Raw genomic sequence first — 19764 nt, forward strand, 5'->3', positions numbered from 1 at the left:
ATAGGGGTCTACAAGTAACAAAAGTTTTGGGGACCTATGTGGTTTGTTATGTTGAATTCTCATGCTAATGAAGTTCAATTGATCATAGATAGGGGCTATTTCTAGCACCATTAATTGGACTGTACAATTGACCTACAAAACTTTATAAATCACTAGCTTTTGCCTGCGACTTTGTCTGCATAGATTTTTATATTTACACAATATTCCTTAGGAATGAGGTTTCACATCTATAATGCTCAAGGAATAAGATTTTAAATCCTTCTTACTATTTTCCTACATTGAGCGATCTCAAAGATCTCTCTCAAATTTCCATAAGCCAGGCACCATAATCATATTTATGGTCTAAACGTTAATGGGTCTCTCTTTCTTTGCCTTTCGATCTGTTACATACTGTATATTATGATATCCATATGGTCAAAAGCTACTCAAAAGATAATAATATGTGTGCATATACAGTGTGGAAAAATAAGTCAGGCCCGGGAGGCAAACTACCTTAAATCCTTAAGTTGGCTCATTTTACTTAAAGGAGACATTCCTTTTAAAAAAAAAAGAGAAACAAAACTGCATTCAAAGATTTTTCTCAAACTTGCTTGCCTCGCCCGGGACTCAAACCAACTAAAATAAAAAAAAAACTATTTTATTATAATAATCGATAGGATTATTATTCAGGATACAATTTCTCTAACAAACATTTAGTCTTACTCTCGTCTCTTATACAAGAAATCCATGAAGAATACCTATTTAGTACACAGGAATGTCTCCTTTAAGTAAATAAGCCAACTTAACGATTTAAGATAGTTTCCCTCCAGGGCCCCGACTTATTTTTCCACACTGTATATGCATTTGGTACCATCAGCCAAATAAGTGGTCTATCAATTTTTAAACAAGTTCCTATCAAATGAATATGTTGCTAAAGCTGAACTTTCAAATTGACAGGCACGTCTATGGCATTATTATTTTATGACATGCAAACAATTATCAACTTTAGGGTGGTAGACCACATATTTGGCTGATGGTACCTAGCTAAATTGCATTATCAACTAGGTTCAGAAAAACTGTTACTTTAAAAACCTAAACCTAGGTTAATAAAGGGCTTGAAGACAGTGTAAAAATATATTATCTACATATTTATACATCGTATGTATGACACAAAGGGACAAATGGCACAACATACCTAATCAACTTTGTAGGTGGATGTAAAACAGGTTAATTTCACAAATTCAAAGGAGCAATCAACAACCTTAATATAACGAGCCTCAATATAATGACTTCCTTGATTTAACAAATTTTTCGTAATCCCTTGAATTGTCCACAAGTCAATGTAAAATATACCTTAACATTTGTTTTTTTTTACGAACATCCTTTTTATAACGAATTTTTTACCTCTTTGTAACAAATTTTAGACAAACCATACCTCAGTTTAACAAATTACTTGAAATAACAAATATTTACTTGTTCCCTTCCGATTTGTTATGTCGATGTTGCACTGTAATTATGGTATGGTAAATAGCATTATTAAAATTACAACAGAGAAATCATTGAACAGAAAAAATCAATAAGAAAGAAAATAAAATAGCTTGTAGTGTGAATAGAACTGGGGAAAAAAACATAATTTATTCATACTTTTAACTACCTTCGACACTTGATAAAAATACAAAACAGAAATCTGTATTGAAAGCTTACTTTCAAATTCAATCATAATTTGTCGTAAAAATAACTTATTATCACCTTCAAGATAAACTTACTGGTCAATAACAGCCTGATGTCACACATATTGAGACTAACTAAACCATTATTAGTAAACAATATCCCAAACAGAACTAAAGGAGGACAAAAAGAATCTATTGATGAACACAAAAGAATTCAAATTATTAATACCATTTCAGTTGAAATAGAAACACCAGACAAAGGAATATTTTCTCTCCTCAACAATAGTTTAATATCTCTAAATTAGCATAATGGCCTTTGAATCTGATTCACGGCAACCACTCACCTCTATACTTCTTGTCGCGAATTCAACGCCTATTGTAGATTTTGACTCTAAATTGAATTCATTTCTAGTGAAACGCGAGAGAAGACTGGATTTGCCGACACCCGAATCTCCTATTAGTACCACTGGAACAAAAACATAGGATTCCGCTCTAGAATTACTCGTTTAAGCTTATAATACTCCAGAATTGATCATAAAGACTGTTCTGTAGGTGACTCATTCAGCAATTTGGAAATCGATTGTTGTCCATTCCAATCAGCTGATATTTAAACTTACGTTTTTAACACAAATTATACCCAAATATCGGACTTATACATGAACAATTGGACTTCTAAGTTTTAGAAATATGTTAACACAAAAAACAAAGGGATTTGTTACATCGGTTACGAATATTTCTACGTCAGAGATAGGACAATGGCATCGAAGAGATTTTGAGTTCCGCGTAAATTCAGACAGTATCTACAATACAGGTTTTAAAGGACAGTTACACGAATAAAATTAAACTTACCTTTGAACAAATAATCGTATTCGTCCTCTCTTGTGCCCATTTTGATTATCTAGAGCTTTATACGACGTCAAAATCGGTCAGCTATAAAACGTCAAGATGAACGTAAACAAAAAATAACTGGAGACACAAATATCACAGCTTCTCTAAACACTGCACAGCCTCCGAATTATCACTTTGATACAGGGATTAATTATGTTCACACTGGTTTAAAATAATTATAAATCTAAATTCTCAGTGACAAAATGGCGGATTACTTTACGCCCCCCTCACGATCAGAGGCGTTTTGAAGCTGTTAACCAAGTGTACAACGATTACTTGTGTTTCTGCTATTTGACCAATCAGCGCACAGTTAAATTTTGTATTTTGCTCAGTGATTGGTGCATTTCTACGAATTTAGTTTGAGAAGACGCCTTTGCAAAATATTTGACAAAACCGCGCTTTGACGTATCAATATCAAAATTTGTCGGATGCGTTCAGAGATAATAAAATTAATTAGTCCTTCCTGCTGATTCAGTCGCGATTATTCAGTCAAGTTGTTCATTAATTTTTTTTTTATATCCAAGAACCACACTTTAGTCAGATTTAAAACAAAAACAAAGATATTATTAATATTCTATATTATACAATAATCAACTCTAATTATCTACAATACAAGGTATAAAATGCAATCACTGTGCTGCGGCTACGGCCTCGTCCTCATCGTCGCTGTCGTCTTGAACCTCTTGCGTTAAGGTGCGGTCTACATAAACGAAGGGATCTATCTTCAGCCTTTCAGTGGACGGCGGGCTCGTTATCAAGCACCTAAAAAAAAAACAATTCATAAATTGTAGACACGACAGCTTAATTTACCGCGCGCATTAGGGCGTTTTCACATTATCCGATCCGATATCGGTATCGGACGACGATACGATATCGGGGCAAGTAAAATGTATTAAATATGTCTCTGTTTTTCACATTGTCCGGCCCTGGTGTTCTCTGTGTGCGCAGAGCCCATTCACATTATCCAATCCGATATCGGTATTGGACGACGATAGAAAGCCGACATCATGTGCTGCTTTCACATATTTCCGACAAAATCGTTCCGATACGGCCGGCTCAAAATGGCCGCCACGCGTTGGGCTCTGCGCACACATCCGATGGTGTCGTGAACAAAAAGGGCAATTTCCTGGGTAAATGTACTCTGTTTTTTCCGTCATTTTGATTACCCGAAAATAATGGACATGTATTTTTTTTGTTAGTGAAACAAAAATTGACAAAAAAAAGCGCGTTAAAGTTTGCGAGTGACATCACGCGGAACTATATTACTTGAACAAATGTTTTTTTTTTTTTCGCTTGAGGTCCGGATTGGATTCCCGGCCGGGGCAGATATTTGTATGAATAATACGAATGTTTGTTCTCGGGTCTTGGATGTTTAATATATATTTATCTATAGAAGTATGTTTATCCGTTGCCTAGTGTACAAGCTTAATCCATAGTAAGTTTGGGAATTGGTGTCAAGTGTCCCATGTTTTTTTTTTTTATTCTTCATCTTGTTTTGTCAAGGTTATTGAGAAAAGAAAAAACCCGTGTTCAAAATTTTCTAACAATTAACCTAACTGACTAGGTAATTAATTTTTTTAAGGACACAATATATACCTTCCGCCGCCTAACTTTGCCTAAAAGTTCATTGCCACGACTAGTACCACAAACTATAAAGGTATTATTCCAATAATTGAATAGGCACTATACCGTTAAGCGATTCGAACACAATCCGGGAGTAACGTAAAGACGTCGCATAAAAAATGTATCACAAAAATGATCAAAAATGCGTCAAAACTGAGTATTAAGTAATGAACTTTTAGGCAGATTTATATGGCGCGTGGTATAGCCTATTGTATGAGCTAAAGATCGGAGTCAGTAACGACAAAAATGATAATAACCTTGTAATGAAAAGGCCATCCCTCTTGGGCCTTACGGACTGTATGTCCTTCAGAAGCGCCGCGATGTTTTCGGCTACATGCTTCACATCCATGTTTAGCTGTAAACAAAGAATGGAATTTACTTTATCTACACCCATATAGTAAATCCTCCATTACGACATTGGACTCTATTATGAACACGGCAGTATCGATTGTTCTTTCATCATCCCAGCCTATATACGTCCCACTGCTGGGCACAGGCCTCCTCTCAGAACAAGAGGGCTTGGGCCATAGTTCCCACGCGGGCCCAGTGCGGATTGGGAACTTCACACTTCACACTTTGTGCAGGTTTCCTCACGATGTTTTCCTTCACCGCAAAGCTCGTGGTAAATTTCAAATGTAATTCCGCACATGAATTTCGAAAAACTCAGAGGTGCGAGCCGGGGTTTGAACCCACGACCCTCAGCTTGAGAGGCGATAGGTCAAACCACTATGCCACCACGGCTTTTATCGATATCGTAATCGTAAGGATATCGATATCGTAATGAACATTAGCGCACCGGAGCGGTGGCGGGGCTTCATCTTCACCATCACTAGCCGCAGGAGGTCGTGGGGCAGACATAGGTAGTTCTGGTTTCAAGGCATTCTCAATGGTTCTTGAATGCCTGATAGAGGGTTTTATATGGATGTAGATAGAGCTATGTATGCAACTGTACGTAATTAGGCCTTAAAACACTCGTGTGATCCTTTTATGACACACTCGTGTTTTAAGGACCCTTATTACGTAACAGTTGCATAAACTACTATTCTGATATTTTGAAAAGTACGTTCAGACATACTGCAATGCAAGAAAATTAGTTTTTTTTGTATTTTTTAAACGACGCAAAAAGAGGGTACCTACTAGGCTGAATTTCCACCATAGATTTGCGAGGACTAGTTGCAAGAAATGTTGTTTCTTATGATGAACCAATCTTCTTTATTAGCCTGTAATGTCCCACTGCTGGGCAAAGGCCTCTCCCCTGGATTTCCAACTCGTCCTGTCGGCACTTATGTCTAGCCAGTCGCTGGAAAATGCGTCTAGGTCATCCCGCCATTTCCGCCTTGGCCGCGGCGCCGATAGCCATCGTGGGGCATCCACTGTGTGGTCACCTGTGCCCACCTTTCTGGGTGCATGCGGCAAACGTGGCCTGCCCAGTCCCATTTGAGCCTCGCAGTGGCCTTACCCACATCACACGGCGGCCACGCCGTACAAAATACGAGTTCTTGAATCTACCATAGGCACGACGACGTCTGTTGCAATATCTCGACAACGGCGAACTTTGAAATGACAATACGGTATTTGACAACTCCTGAATTTGCCATATCTTAATATTATTATGAAAATATAGATATACAGACAGTGTTTAGCGAAGAGAAAACTTAAATCAGTTGAAAATTGGAGTTATAGTGATTTTTTGAAAAATCTGTATACCTGTCTCTTTCTCGAACACTTTTCTATATGCAGCAAGTATGGCGGTACTGGCGTGTGACGTCACATGCCAGTATGTCTTTCTCTGTCCAATCTTGAATTTCAAACCTTTATAACTTTAAGATTGATTTTTTTGAATCTTTTTGTATTTTTTATTTCAATTCCAAATCTTTACTTTTAAGGTCATCCCGTAAAACCTAAATTGAAAATACATACAGAAAAACCAGAAAAATTAGACCATCACTGGGAATCGAACCCAGGTCCTCGGTATTCCGTACCGCGTGCTATACCGCTACACCACTGATGGTCAACAGTACAGACACGAATTTCCCCTATGCACCTCGTATCTCAGCTTGTTTGTTTCTTATTTTAGCCACTTAAGCAGTGACGCTAGCGACATCTATACCGTAGCCCTCATTGAGAAACTTTTTTCGGCACTCCATTGGAACTAACCACTCACCCGGACAAGAGATGTCGTTACTAAGCAATCAAATTAAGATTGTTTTTTTGGAATCTTTTTGTATTTTTTATTTCAATTCCAAATTTTTACTTTTACGGTCATCCCGTAAAACCTAAATTGAAAATTAATTAATTTATAACTTTGTTATTTGTAAAGGTAGCTTAAAAATTGTTTCTCTATTCGATAATTAATTTATAAAACATATACAAAATAGTCAAATACCGTATATCGGAGGTTTTCCTACTGTTCTAATAGTATGAAGGAATAACAAACCCACATACGCACTCAAAACTTCCACATCTATAATATCAGTAAATATATCCTACCCTCCCAATAGGCACTTCGACGCTCCCAAAGTTCTGCTGATTCTCATCCCTCGCGACCTTATACTGGACCCCGGCTGCGAACTTCTCCACCATGGCCAGGAGGTCAGGGTCCAGGGTGCCGGAGCGCACGTTGGGGAACTTGCGCTTCATCAGGCCCCGGATGGGCACCAGGTCAGTCAGGATGTTGGGGTGGGCTATCACGTAATCGTACTCCCCGACCTTTATTGCACCTTCCTGTTGAAAATTAAACAATATTATTATGTACTAGTAAAAATATAAAAAACCAATCATAATTTGATTGCTTAGTAGCGGCATCTCTTGTATGGGTGAGCGGTTGGTTCCGAAAGAGTGTGACGTCTGTCGACGCAACATAGATGTCGCTAGTGCTGCTGCTTAAGTCATCGACGTCATCATCATCATCATGTCAGCCGAAAGACGTCTACTGATGGACATAGGCCTCCCCCAAGGCTCTCCACTCAGACCGGTCTTGTGCTTTCCGCATCCACCGCGATCCCGCGATCTTAACCAGGTCGTCGCTCCATCTTGTTGGAGGCCTACCGACAGCTCGTCTCCCGGTCCGCGGACGCCATTCGAGAACCTTCTGACCCCATCGGCCATCAGCATCGGGCATCGGCTGCTTAAGTAGCAAAGTAGAAATAAGCAACCTGAGATATGTATGCATAGAAAAAATTCGTGTCTAGATTTCTGTCCAGCAGTGATGTGAGGGTTATAGCACGCAGCACGGAATGCTGAGGACCTGGGTTCGATTCCCAGTGCTGGTCTCTTTTTCTGGTTTTTCTGTGCATCCATGTCTCAGTTTGTACTTGCGATATAAAAAAACCATAAGACACCTCTTTTTAGGGTTCCGTAGCCAACTAGGAACCCTTATAGTTTCACCATGTCTGTCCGTCTGTCTGTCTGTCCGTTCACGGCTAAGCTCAGAGACCGTTACTAGAAAGCTGTAATTTGGCATGAATATACATAATATGTCACGCCACGCCGACAAAGTTCCCATAGACGTAAAGTGGGGGTGATTTTTTTTTCGACTATCCCTATATTGTGGGGTATCGTTGGATAGGGCAGGGTTGCCTATGCTATTTTTCGATTCAGTGCCCTGTTTGCGAAATATTCAAGTTTAAAGTGCAAAATTTCATTAAAATCGAGTGTCCCCAGATTTTTTTTCTTTTTCTTTCTAACTTAAATCTTCAGGAAAATGAAGAGAACCAACGAGTCCCGAGTGACATTAACATTCTACATACTGTACCTGTATCTTCTTAATCAGATCAGTTCCTCCGGCGGTGGTGGCGCCAGCCTCAGCGGCCTGCTTGACCAGTTCTGGGGTCTTGCAGAACGCGAGGATGGTCCTCTCTTCATCCCGGGGAAACCTGTGCGGCAGGAGTGCTAGACGCATGAATGAGTCCACGTAGCGATTCTGAAAACAAAGGTTTTTAGGTGGTGAAGGATCTATTTCATCCGTTTGATAAGTACCTCATAATTTGTGTGACAAATATCATGGAATGCCAGTTCTGTTTGGTTTGTTTGAATAAGCAGAGACTGTGTGACATGGACTTAATGGTATATGCCATATACCAAATGCATATACTATATGCTAATGGTACCTGATTGCTTTATCTGATGGACTGAAGCAGGATGGTAAGATAAAAAGTTCGAATTTTGCACTTCGTAGTATAGGGCCTGGTACTGGTGGTTTCATATTTATCTCATGAAATGACTGGTTTGTTGACATGTTCACAACAAACACTAATAGCCAAGAATACTTTGCTAGCAAGCTGAGAGGACTCAAACCTAGCTAAACTAAACTCAAACCTTCAATCCACAATGGAAACTAACCTGCTTAGCAGCTTCCATGTTGATCTCGACTCTCGCGAACACAAAAGCATTAGGCTCATTGTACATGGTCGGATGGTGAGTCTCCTGGTGAGCCTTGACCGCATCCTCAGCAGAGTACACCACCCACTGATAATACTTCATGGGGAATACATCATCCTTGGATATTAGCTTCATGGAGTCATCAAAGTGTTTAGGTATGTGGATCTTTGCTGCTCTGAAATTAGAGATTTAGACTCTCAATCATAAAATAAATTAAAAAAAAATCATAACTGTAAAACTCTGTAGTTATTAATCTGTATATTAATTTCTAAATGATGAAAATAAACACAATAAACACATGGAGCGAGTCATGCTCGGCATAACGCTATGCAATCGAGTCCGGAACGAGGCTATCAGAAAACGCACGAAAATAGTTGATGTGGGACATAGAGTTGCGAGGTTGAAATGGGCTTGGGCCGGCCACGTGTGCCGACGACACGACAAACGGTGGAGCAAGAGCGTTTTGGAGTGGAGACCCTGGCTAGGCAAAAGAAATGTGGGCAGACCGCCTGCTCGATGGTCCGATGACATTGTGAAGACAGCAGGACCGGTCTGGCAGAGAGAGACAGATAGTCGATCTGGATGGAGAAAGGTTGGAGAGGCGAATGCCCAACGGTGGGCGAAAACGCGCTCAAGAAGAAGAGAAACACAATAAATGTAAATAAATCGTGAACCACTAATAAACATTTCACTTGATCACTTAAATACATAAAACAGGTATTCTCAATCATTTTATATAGCTGTGGATGTGTACCTAAATGGACCATTTCCCATTATTATCATCGTCATCAGCCTATAGAAGGCCACTACTTTGTTTACCATTTAACAACTTGTCTATTCCAGGTACACAACTAACTCGCTACTAAAATACAACCCCGTTGACGGCCCCAGCCGACAAAAAAAATAATCTGAAAATCATTCTATATGCGCCATGAAATGCTGCCTTGGCCACTATGGCATTTTTTACCGACCGTGGCAGTCAAAGGGTTAATAACTGGTCAGACACACATATACCTTGCTGCTGTCAGGTGTCATTGGCAGTAATGGTTGCTAACCCAAAGTGACCAGTTAACATTAAGCAAAAAAGTTGAAGTTGAACTTACTTATTTCTCTGATTACGTGGAACAAATCCAACTTTGGTTATTTCAACTTTGACCTTCTTAGCGCGAGCCTTAGCTCGGGTACCTTTGCGGGCAGCATAGAATACTGTTGAAGTATGTATGTCACGCTGAAAACAAAATCATTTTTTAAGTATAACAGACACTTCAGTTCTACAAATTTAGATTATTGAGGATTAGGAAGATTGTGCGAAGTGCTGTGTAAGCACCGTGAATTGTTTTTTGAACTCAATTTTATTTAAATAAATTTGAGTGCACTATACTTCGACATGTGAGGCCTGCTTACACACATTATTTAATATTTTTATTTATCAGCGCGCATTTAGGCTATTAAAATAATTCCATGACTGGCTGCTGGTTGAAAACAGACTTACTTAATATATATTTTCTAACATTATTTCACATACCAAATTGGAAGAATTCGTTTTATAAGCCGATAGCGTAGTATTTAGCAGGGAACCTGAAACGATTTTATCATTTTAGTTGAATTGTCCTGGGATAAAACCTCAGTAAAGTAATAATAGTGACATTATTACTCACGAAAGAGCGTTCCAGCCATGTTGAGTAATGAGAATTATGTTTTCTTCGTATTACAAATTAATATTTTCTAAAAGAACTGCAGTTTCCGTATTATTTTTAAGCTTTTAGGTTATGTTTCATGACGGCTGACATATCGTTGACATTGACAGTAATGAGAAGTATTTTCTTTCCAAAATTTGGTTTTCAATGATTTTTTGTTTAAAACTTTGTTGTTTAGCGTAGCGTTTTATTTCACTACTCCGATAATCATTCGATAAGCAAGTATCAGTTGGACGACGTTTGGTTGGACAAAACACGAAACGAAACGAAACTGCTTGTTTCGTGCTTGTTTCGTGCTTGTTTCGTTTGTGTTGTCTTGGTTGGTTTGGTTTCGTTCGTTTACAGCAAAGTTATGAATGGAATATAAACTATTTACAGAGTGAAAATGTATTAACTAATTAGTAGATAAGCTGAATTGGGTATACAAGTGAAAATGGATAAAACAAACTGCTCATTGTTGGTGATATCCCTGTGTGCATTGCTATGGGGTGTGGCCGGGCAATACGAGTGGCAGTTACGGGATGCTTTCGATGAAATTAGAGGCAGAATGGACAGAGTTTCCGCTGATAATTGCTATATCACACATTTGGATGATTTGTTTTTGCCCTCGGACTCTGTCTCACACCATCCGGACGTGAAAGAGATAAATATAAACCCAGTGTTTCCTAACCGGACTGCTATGCTTCATTTGCACAACATGGCTATGAATCGAGCCTTTTTCTGGAGCTACGTTCTCCAGTCTAGGTTTATCCGGCCGGCTATCAACGATACATATGACCCTGGAATGATGTATTACTTTCTTTCATCGGTAGCTGATGTTTCTGCTAACCCCTATATAAATGCTAGTGCGATATACTTTTCGCCCAACATGTCATATACGTCGTCGTACAGAGGATTCTTCAACAAGACTATGCCTAGATTTGCGCCTAGAGCTTATCGGGCAGATGATTTTAATGATCCTGTGCATCTACAAAAGATTTCGACGTTAAACACATTCATTGTTGAAGATCTTGGGGCCTTTGAACCTGAGAGTTTGTCGAAGGATTATACGTCAGATTTTTACCGTATTAATGAGTGGTACAGCAAATGGCTTCCAGATAGAGTTGGGGAGAGACATGATACAAAAACAACCTATCAGGTTGAAATCAGATACGCCAATAATACTAATGAAACATTTACTTTCCACGGACCTCCTGGGAATGATGAGGTTGGTATAATTATCCTGATTTTAATAATTTGAAACTAAAACAATCCATCTAAAACGATGAAATTAAAAAAATTGTGTATAGAACAGACAAACTCATTTCCATATTTATAGTATAGCAACTACTCTTTGGACAAAGATGAATAGAAAATCTTGACTAGGGTATTTCTAACCTGAAATGATTTACTACTAAAGAACATGTATTTTTCTATAGGTTGTCATCTACTTAGGATTTTGGTCTTTGTTCAGAAAGCAGAGACACATTGTATAAGAGAATAACACTTTTGGGCTAAAAATTGCAGAACACATACTGTTTTTTGAAACTTCATCATTATAATTATTCTTCTTTTGTAAAAGTTCACTGAGTATCAGTAGTGTATATAATTCGTCCCCAGAATCCAGGTCCTGTGAACTGGACCCGTCCATACTTCGACTGCGGGAGGCTGAACAAATGGCTGGTGGGTGCTGTGTCACCCGTCGCCGACATCTTCCCTCGGCACACGCAGTTCAGACATATTGAATATCCTAAGTAAGTTGTCACTCCAATTATGTTTAATGTCTACCAATATTTGGAAAGAATAACCTAACCAACTTAAAAAAAAGATGAAAAACCCCTGACATTGTCATTTGTAAAGTTCAATATCTCAAAACTGGCTCAGCCAATTTAATGAAACATTTCTAAGAACTATCGCTTTTGTGTAAAAAAAACTGCATAGAAATTGGTCCATCCCAAAATGTCCATCCAGCGATGCCACAGACAGACGGACAGACAATGGCATCAAACTTATAACACTAACCCTCTTTTTTATGTTGGGGGTTAAAAATATAATGTTTTAGATGAAGTTGTTATACTTCATACTGTATATATAGTTAATTTATTTTTAGGATAGTTTAGTGTAACCTCAATTGTTCCTTTTTAGTTAATATTTACATTTAAAAAAAAAAATATCATATTAAGTATCAAAAGGTATAGGGTAAGGTAACTCAAAGTAATTTCTCCATTCTCATATTCTGTTCCTTACGTTTTTTTAAATGGCTTTTATCATGCTTTATTGGCAAGGCAAATTTAGCAACCAATGCTGCAATGTCACTTTAGACATCACATTACAAAAACATGAAATTATCATTAAAAAAATCTAATTAGGTATTTTTTTTATTTTGGGGCGATTGCAGTGATTGCTTCCCATCAGGTGACCTGCATGCTCATTTATCTCCTCTAAAAAAAAATACTGGCGAATTTGTGGACTGGAAAAAAAAAATATGGACACAGCCATATTTTTTTTAAAGTAATTAGATTTTGGGGGAAGATTTAACAGGTGTCATCAATCATCATAAAAATGTTTATTCCACAGGTACACAGCAGCGGTAGTGATGGAAATGGACTATGACAGGATAGATATAAACCAGTGCCCGGAGAGTCAGGGGAACGACAAGCCTAATAGATTCAAAGCAACCGATAGATGTAAAAATGAAACAACAGAGGTAAGCTATGAGTTATGAGTAGAGATGGGCCGCACATGGGTTTCACCGAATACGAATATACGGCCGAATGTTCGGTAAAACTTTTACCGAACCGAACATTTGGCCGAATATTCGCCATAATTGATTCCTTTACGTAAACTATACAAGTATGAACTTCTTTACGCAAAGCGCGCAGATGGAAGCCTAACGCTCCCGCCCGCTACCCCCGCTGTACCTGATGTTGTTCTTGCATCATCTAGTAAAAAGTAAAACTTCAACACATGCATATTATTTATTTCAAAGGTCTATTTTAATTAAAATATCAAAAAGCCTCACTGTACCTCATAAAAATATCACATTTAACACCAACTCATATATGACTCAATACAGTAAAAAGTTTGAGTACCACTGCCAAACATTCGGTGATTTAGCCGAATACGAATATTCGGTAAATAAACCTGCCGAATATACCGAATATAAAACGAATATTCGGCCCATCCCTAGTTATGAGTACTAGGTTCTCTAGTAACATTCAAAACTTTCGGACCAGCTCTTGCCAGCCTTTGACCCCGAGAGATCCAAAAGGTCTCTTGACCTTGTCCCTTCAGCAGTACCTGGGATGACCAACCAGTCTACATACAATTCTTTGTCCGAAGTATGCACACAGTTTGATCATCTCCCAACCTTTCCATGTGTCCAAGTCACCAGAGTCTAGCCGCTTTGGTTGCTAGTGTAGCTTGTTGCCATGTTAACATCTCCTGAGTTACTTATTAAAAGTAGGCAATTCCTTCACGGCTAATCTCTATATTAGTATAAATTGCTATTAGTATAGGGGAAATAAGTGGAGGAGTAAAAATACCTTTTGTCAGTTTAACTTAAACTGCTCCCATTACCAAACTGCATTATTACAAGAAATGCTAACTTATGTATTAAAATATTTCTAAGATAATGAGATGGTGGCGTGGTTTATCTGAATCGATCGCGCGTGAGATAGATATCGCATTCCTCAAATCCTTTCGGCACAATCCAGATAAACCTTGGCACAATAAATTGGCACAATTGCGACAACATAACACAGGGACACGGGACAGAATAACGACACTAAATGTTGATTGACCCAATAACACTAGGTCTTCAATTTCCCTATCTTTTCTCACTCCCCAACTTCCGTCTTCTCTCTGAATTGAGGTAAACAGGAGGAAATAAAACATGTCTTATTTCCATTTTTGACAGTGTGAGCCCCTCCACGGCTGGGGCTTCCGCCGCGGCGGCTACCAATGCCGCTGCAAGCCTGGCTTCCGGCAGCCGAGCCTCGTGCGCCGGCCCTACCTCGGCGAGATCGTGGAGCGAGCCACGGCCGACCAGTACTTCAACAATTTTGACTGTCTCCGCATCGGCTGTAAGTAGCTAAACGTCTTCACCGACAACACTGCCACAGAATAAAATAATAGTACAAGTATAAGACCACTCCTAAGATCCCTCTCCTTTGATCTGTACGAAAGTCGCCCTTTTTTTCATGTATGAAAGAACTATACCTAGTGACATCCACGAAGGAAGACGCGTGATTTTGTCAAAATTAGACATTAATATCATTGTAATAGGAATCACGGCACGCGTCATCGTGAATGACTACCTATACCAGTATATGATACAGTCTTTATAATGCAATCTTTTAGCGCGCACGCTTACTACGTATGTTGCTATTATACTGCACCATTGAGCCTTTCTGGCTTATGTCCAATTGATATGATGATGATGATGATTGAGCTTTTACAGCACTGACTAAACTTCCTCCTCAGGGGTCCAACGTCTCCCTGTAAAGTGGGAGCGCTCCATCCCCTTCATCCGAGCGCTCTACATGGACCAGTATTATGAATATGTGAACGCCAGTACGGGCCCCGAAGCGCTGCACACTGAACGCCCCAATGTCTATGAGGTGCTCAACTTTATAAGGGGCGTGCAGCCCAGTAATTGTTCACTGTGAGTATTGAGTAATTTGTTTAGTAAGGGCTGTTTCACCATCCATTAGATTAGTGTTAATTGGCGGTTAGGTGTGATGCCGTCTATTTGTTTTGTTCAATAGACAGAGACGGCATCACATTTAACCGTCGTTTAATGCAATCTGGATAGTGAATGCCAACAGCCCTGCCATTTTACTAAAATTATAATTATTTATAGCAGAAAATTATGTTGAAATTGAAGCATTCGGTCTTTTATCAAATGCTTCATTGAAGAAAATAATCATCAGACTATACATTTAGTCAAGCGTGTTATGACAAAAAGCATTGGGAATAATACAATGAGGGTTTTCACAGATTCAACTTAGATTGAATTGCGTCAGTCAGCATGCTGATGCCTCAACTTCGCCAATCAGGAGCGCCGCATGCGGAGTCCCTTGCGATATTCTGTGAAAATCTCAACTTACACTGCTAACGCCCCGGAAACCCTACATAATTACACTGCTAACACCCCTTAAACCCTAAAATTGCTAAAAGTGACTCCGAAACGGTAACTACCCCATTTTGGGAATACAGGCGTGATGTTTGTGTCTGTGTAACACCCCTTAAAAAATTTCAGATACAATCCTTCGGACTTATTCCTCAACGGTGACTTAGCGTTTGGGGCCGAGGAACAACTGGAGAATCAGGCCAAAATGGCCGTCCGCATGGCCAACTTCATCAGCGCCTTCCTCCAGGTCTCGGACCCTCAGGAGGTGTTCAGCGGTACCAGGGTCGCAGACAAGCCGCTGACTGAGGACCAGATGATTGGGGAAACGTTGGCTCTTGTTCTGGGGGATTCCAAGATCTGGTCGGCTGGTGAGTGTGTTCTTACTTGTGTCTATGCTATGCTAAGTTTGGCGCACTTAGGCCAGTCACACACCTGCCGATTATCATCATCCCAACTTATATACGTCCCACTGCTGGGCACAGGCCTCCTCTCAGAACAAGAGGGCTGGGCCATAGTTCCCACGCGGGCCCAGTGCGGATTGGGAACTTCACACACACCATTGAATTGCTTCGCAGGTTTGTGCAGGTTTCCTCACGATGTTTTCCTTCACCGCAAAGCTCGTGGTAAATTTCAAATGTAACTCCGCACATGAATTTCGAAAAACTCAGATTATACCCTGCCTGGCGATTATACTTTGACTGAATGCGCCTGTAATGGTCTTACATCTGAATTTTTGACTCAAAATATTGTAGGTATAGGCTATATTTTACCACAATAATGTATAAAGTTTTCACGGGACACAGATGAAATTGCGAGTAACAGCTGTCTAGTCTAGAGTATTTCAGCAGATGGCGTTCCAAGTATACACCTTTTAAAAAGTAGAAAAAAATATATGTGGTCTTTAACCTAAAATCCAATTTTCAGGTATATTCTGGGACAGAAACAAATTCACCAACCGGACATTCTTTGCCCCCTTTGCCTACAAGACTGAACTTAACACGAGAAAGTATAAACTCGAAGACCTTGCTAGGTTGAATACAACTGGTAAGTTCCTGGTTCTTACTTGACAAATTTGCTCAGTTTTTTAGTCGGTTTACCATTAAAGTGTTTTTACATGCTCTTTTTTAAAAAGAAAAGTTAACTATACTAACATATAGTACGGGCCGTATAGTATGGCTCAAATTTTGGGACCCAAATTTTACCCACTTCCAGTGGTCCGATTTACTTGAAATTTAGCATAAGTACTTAAGTATGTAAATTTGGTGACAATAAAATTATCTGGTAGTGACATCTTGGTGGTCCTGCCAGGATTGTCTCCACAAAGTACTCCTCAATGGTGAATGGCATCGATTTAAAATTTGATACGGAAATGTATTTAGAGAAATTTTAACAAAAGCTTATTTAAACACTAATTTAATTGTTTCTCAGATGAGCTCTATACAAACAAGCCATGGTTCCAATTTCTGAAACAACGCTGGTCCACAAACTTCGACAATTTGGAAAAGAATTTCCTCAAAATGAAAATTCGCGACGACGAAGTAGGGAAATACCTAAAGCGTTACGAGAGATACCCTACTTACTATATGTCGGCTAACCTGAAGCATGGACACTGGACGAGGCCGTATTTCGACTGTAAAGGACATCTGAAGCAATGGGTGATCACTTACGCTGCGCCTTTCTTCGGATGGGACAGTGTCAAAGTGAAATTGGAGTTCAAGTAAGTTGAGACTTGTATAGGTGCTAATATACTTGAGAATTCACTTATAATGAGCATTCTAGCGAATGTTACAACACAGGTATAAGCTCACAAAATAAGCAGTCACCTTTTGCGAGCGTTCTAACGAGCATTCAAGCGAAACTTAATTAAAATACGGGTCAATCACGGTCAGATTTATGTAAAAAAAAAAATGCTCTGAGCTTTTTGCCTAGGCTTCTGCCGGGTTCCATTCCTGACTCCCAGCATACATTTTCTGATTTTTTTCTATGTGTAATAACAGTGCTACAGTATTTTAAACTATTTTTTTAGGGGTGTGGTAGCAGTGACTATGCAGCTTATGTCTCTGGATATTAATCAGTGTCCAGACAAGTACTACGTGCCTAACGCCTTTAAGGGAACCGACAAGTGCGACAGGAAATCATCTTATGTGAGTATTTTAGTTTCCTCCTTGAAAAGAAAAAATCCTATGAGTGAAAAACTAATGACAATGACCTGTGACTCATCTAACATCTATACTTAATTTTTTTTAGCATTAGAAAGAAGGTAAGCGATCTTGACGTGTCTTTTTATTGAAAAACACTTTTGAAAAATAAGTCACAGCAAATATGTAAAAAATAGCAAGGACATTATGATCATTTACATTCTTTTGATATCATAAGCAATAGTTAATGTTTTATTAAAAACGTTTTTCAATAAAAAGACTCTTCAAGATTGTTTACCTTATTTCTAATCCTAAAAAAACGAAGTATAGTAGCATGGTGAACGGTTGTGTTGCTCTAATGATGAACTCTGGTTGAGTTCGAAACCCGTCAGTGGTGTGGCGGCGGTGATAGTTGGGTTTGTGTGATGTGCGTGTGTTCTTATAGTGTGGAGGTGAAAGAATTGCATGAACACTCATTTGTTTCATAGAAGTTTGTTCAGATTAATTATTCGAATTAATTAATTATTTTGTGTCACGTCGTATCTACATACCATGTTATTTTTGCAGTGCGTCCCAATCTTAGGCCGTGGGTTCGAAGCCGGCGGATACAAATGCGAGTGTCTCCAAGGCTACGAATACCCGTTCGAAGACGAAATCACATACTACGACGGTCAAATCATGGAGGCCGAGTTCCAGAACATTATAGTTGACAAAGAAACACGTATAGACATGTTCAAGTGCAGGTTAGCGGGGGCGGCGGCTATACAGAGCAGCTTTGCTATAGTTTTAGCTGTTCTCTTCTTGGTATACAGGTTGAGGTAAACTTTGTTTACTTCCCAAAGGAAACTAGCCACGGAGTTTCATAGGTAAAAAGAAAATACTAATATTATAAATCTTTATAACATTCCTTGTCTAAAAAATTGTTTTATTACAACACTAGCTTTTGCTCGCGGCTTCGGCCGCATGTAATTCGGTTATCGCGCGCTGTTTCCTCGGGAACTGCATTTTTCTGGGATAAAAAGTAGCCTATGTCACTCTATGGCCAATAAACTATCTCTATGCCAAAAATCACGTCCGTCGCTCCGTTTCGACGTGAAAGACGGACAAACATACAAACACACACAATTTCGCATTAATAATATTATATTAGTATGGATAACATTATAAAAATAGTTTTCATTTCACTAAATGTATTCTGATAAAAACGCGAACGTATTTCAGATTTAATTTTACCAATGAAACTCAAGTGGCCGTATTTTCTTTTGACTAGTATAGATAATCCGTCTTATACATAAACCGACTTCTTAAAATTTCAAAGCTACGCTAGGAAAATTCATAACGACGGTGATACATATATAGGGAATAAACAGTCATGGAACACAAATTATCTCTTAAATAATTTAACGTGATATAAAACTGTAAAATAAAACAGATGACGTAAAAATCTTCAATATCTGTTGAAGAATAACAAAGATACTTTTTAGAGATATGCAAATATTTAGTAATACGGTATTTGACAACTCCTGATTTTGCCATATCTTAATATTATTATGAAAATATAGATATACAGATAGTGTTTAGCGAAGAGAAAATTTAAATCGGTTGAAAATTGGATTTATAGTGATTTCTTGAAAAATCTATATACCTGTCTCTTTCTCAAACGCTTTTCTCTATGCAGCAAGTATGGCGGTACTGGCGTGTGACGTCACATGCCAGTATGTCTTTCTCTGTCTAATCTTGAATTTCAAACCTTTATAACTTTGTTATTTGTAAAGGTAGCTTAAAATTGTTTTTCTATTTGATAACAGGCATTGTGTAGTTTTAATTTATAAAACGTATACGAAATAGTCAAATACCGTATTGACTTTCTATTCTATTTCCGTCTTGTTGACAATTGAAAACGTCCATATCTTTGCATCAAAGGTTGAGAGATAGCAAAGCGTTTTTGAATAAGTCTCATATCAATTTTCCAACCTATTTAGTTAATAAGAATAGCAGAAACATCGTACACTCAGAAACGCCAATTAACTGTAGGCGTTTATCCATTTCCATATTTTCAATCTCCACTATTTTGATAGTAATTGACTGAATTTTATTTTGTTTACAATTTCTTAATATTATTGTGGCTCAGTTTTTGCTTTCATCGCAAGAATGTTAGAGCACAGTGGTGCAGTCAACATCATAACTCATAACAGAGCTAGACGGCAGTGAACAGTCGAACCATTTGATTTCTGATCCATCGCAGAACGTTCTCACAGTAAATGTAATAAATTTCC

At 38.7% G+C, this 19764-nt stretch overlaps 3 protein-coding genes across 3 annotated transcripts in view; 1 reads left to right on the forward strand and 2 right to left on the reverse strand.

The window, feature by feature from the left end:
• Rab11 (RAS oncogene family member Rab11) overlaps positions 1-2788 on the reverse strand; it is a gene marked incomplete in the record, with an annotated part of 7341 nt that extends 4553 nt beyond the window's left edge. Inside the window, 2 exon segments of the mRNA XM_074096004.1 lie at positions 1994-2115; positions 2499-2788. Of these exon segments, the coding sequence (XP_073952105.1) occupies positions 1994-2115; positions 2499-2538 (162 nt within the window).
• Positions 2789-3096: 308 nt separating this feature from the next.
• Positions 3097-10345, reverse strand: mRpL1 (mitochondrial ribosomal protein L1). The gene is made up of 8 exons (XM_074095979.1): positions 10199-10345; positions 10066-10118; positions 9644-9768; positions 8502-8715; positions 7915-8082; positions 6651-6884; positions 4418-4515; positions 3097-3299 (listed from the first exon to the last, which is right to left on the reverse strand). The coding sequence occupies exons 1-8, from the start codon at positions 10215-10217 to the stop codon at positions 3167-3169; spliced, it is 1044 nt and encodes a 347-aa protein (XP_073952080.1). The 5' UTR covers positions 10218-10345; the 3' UTR covers positions 3097-3166.
• A 192-nt stretch (positions 10346-10537) lies between these two features.
• Positions 10538-19739, forward strand: LOC141433881 (uncharacterized). Its single transcript, XM_074095973.1, has 10 exons — positions 10538-11444; positions 11837-11970; positions 12794-12923; positions 14136-14301; positions 14702-14882; positions 15480-15718; positions 16275-16394; positions 16779-17067; positions 17377-17494; positions 18056-19739. The coding sequence occupies exons 1-10, from the start codon at positions 10671-10673 to the stop codon at positions 18308-18310; spliced, it is 2406 nt and encodes an 801-aa protein (XP_073952074.1). The 5' UTR covers positions 10538-10670; the 3' UTR covers positions 18311-19739.
• Positions 19740-19764: the final 25 nt, after the last annotated feature.

The sequence above is a fragment of the Choristoneura fumiferana genome, chromosome 13 (assembly GCF_025370935.1).
Source record: "Choristoneura fumiferana chromosome 13, NRCan_CFum_1, whole genome shotgun sequence".
In the NCBI taxonomy this organism is placed as follows: domain Eukaryota; kingdom Metazoa; phylum Arthropoda; class Insecta; order Lepidoptera; family Tortricidae; genus Choristoneura; species Choristoneura fumiferana.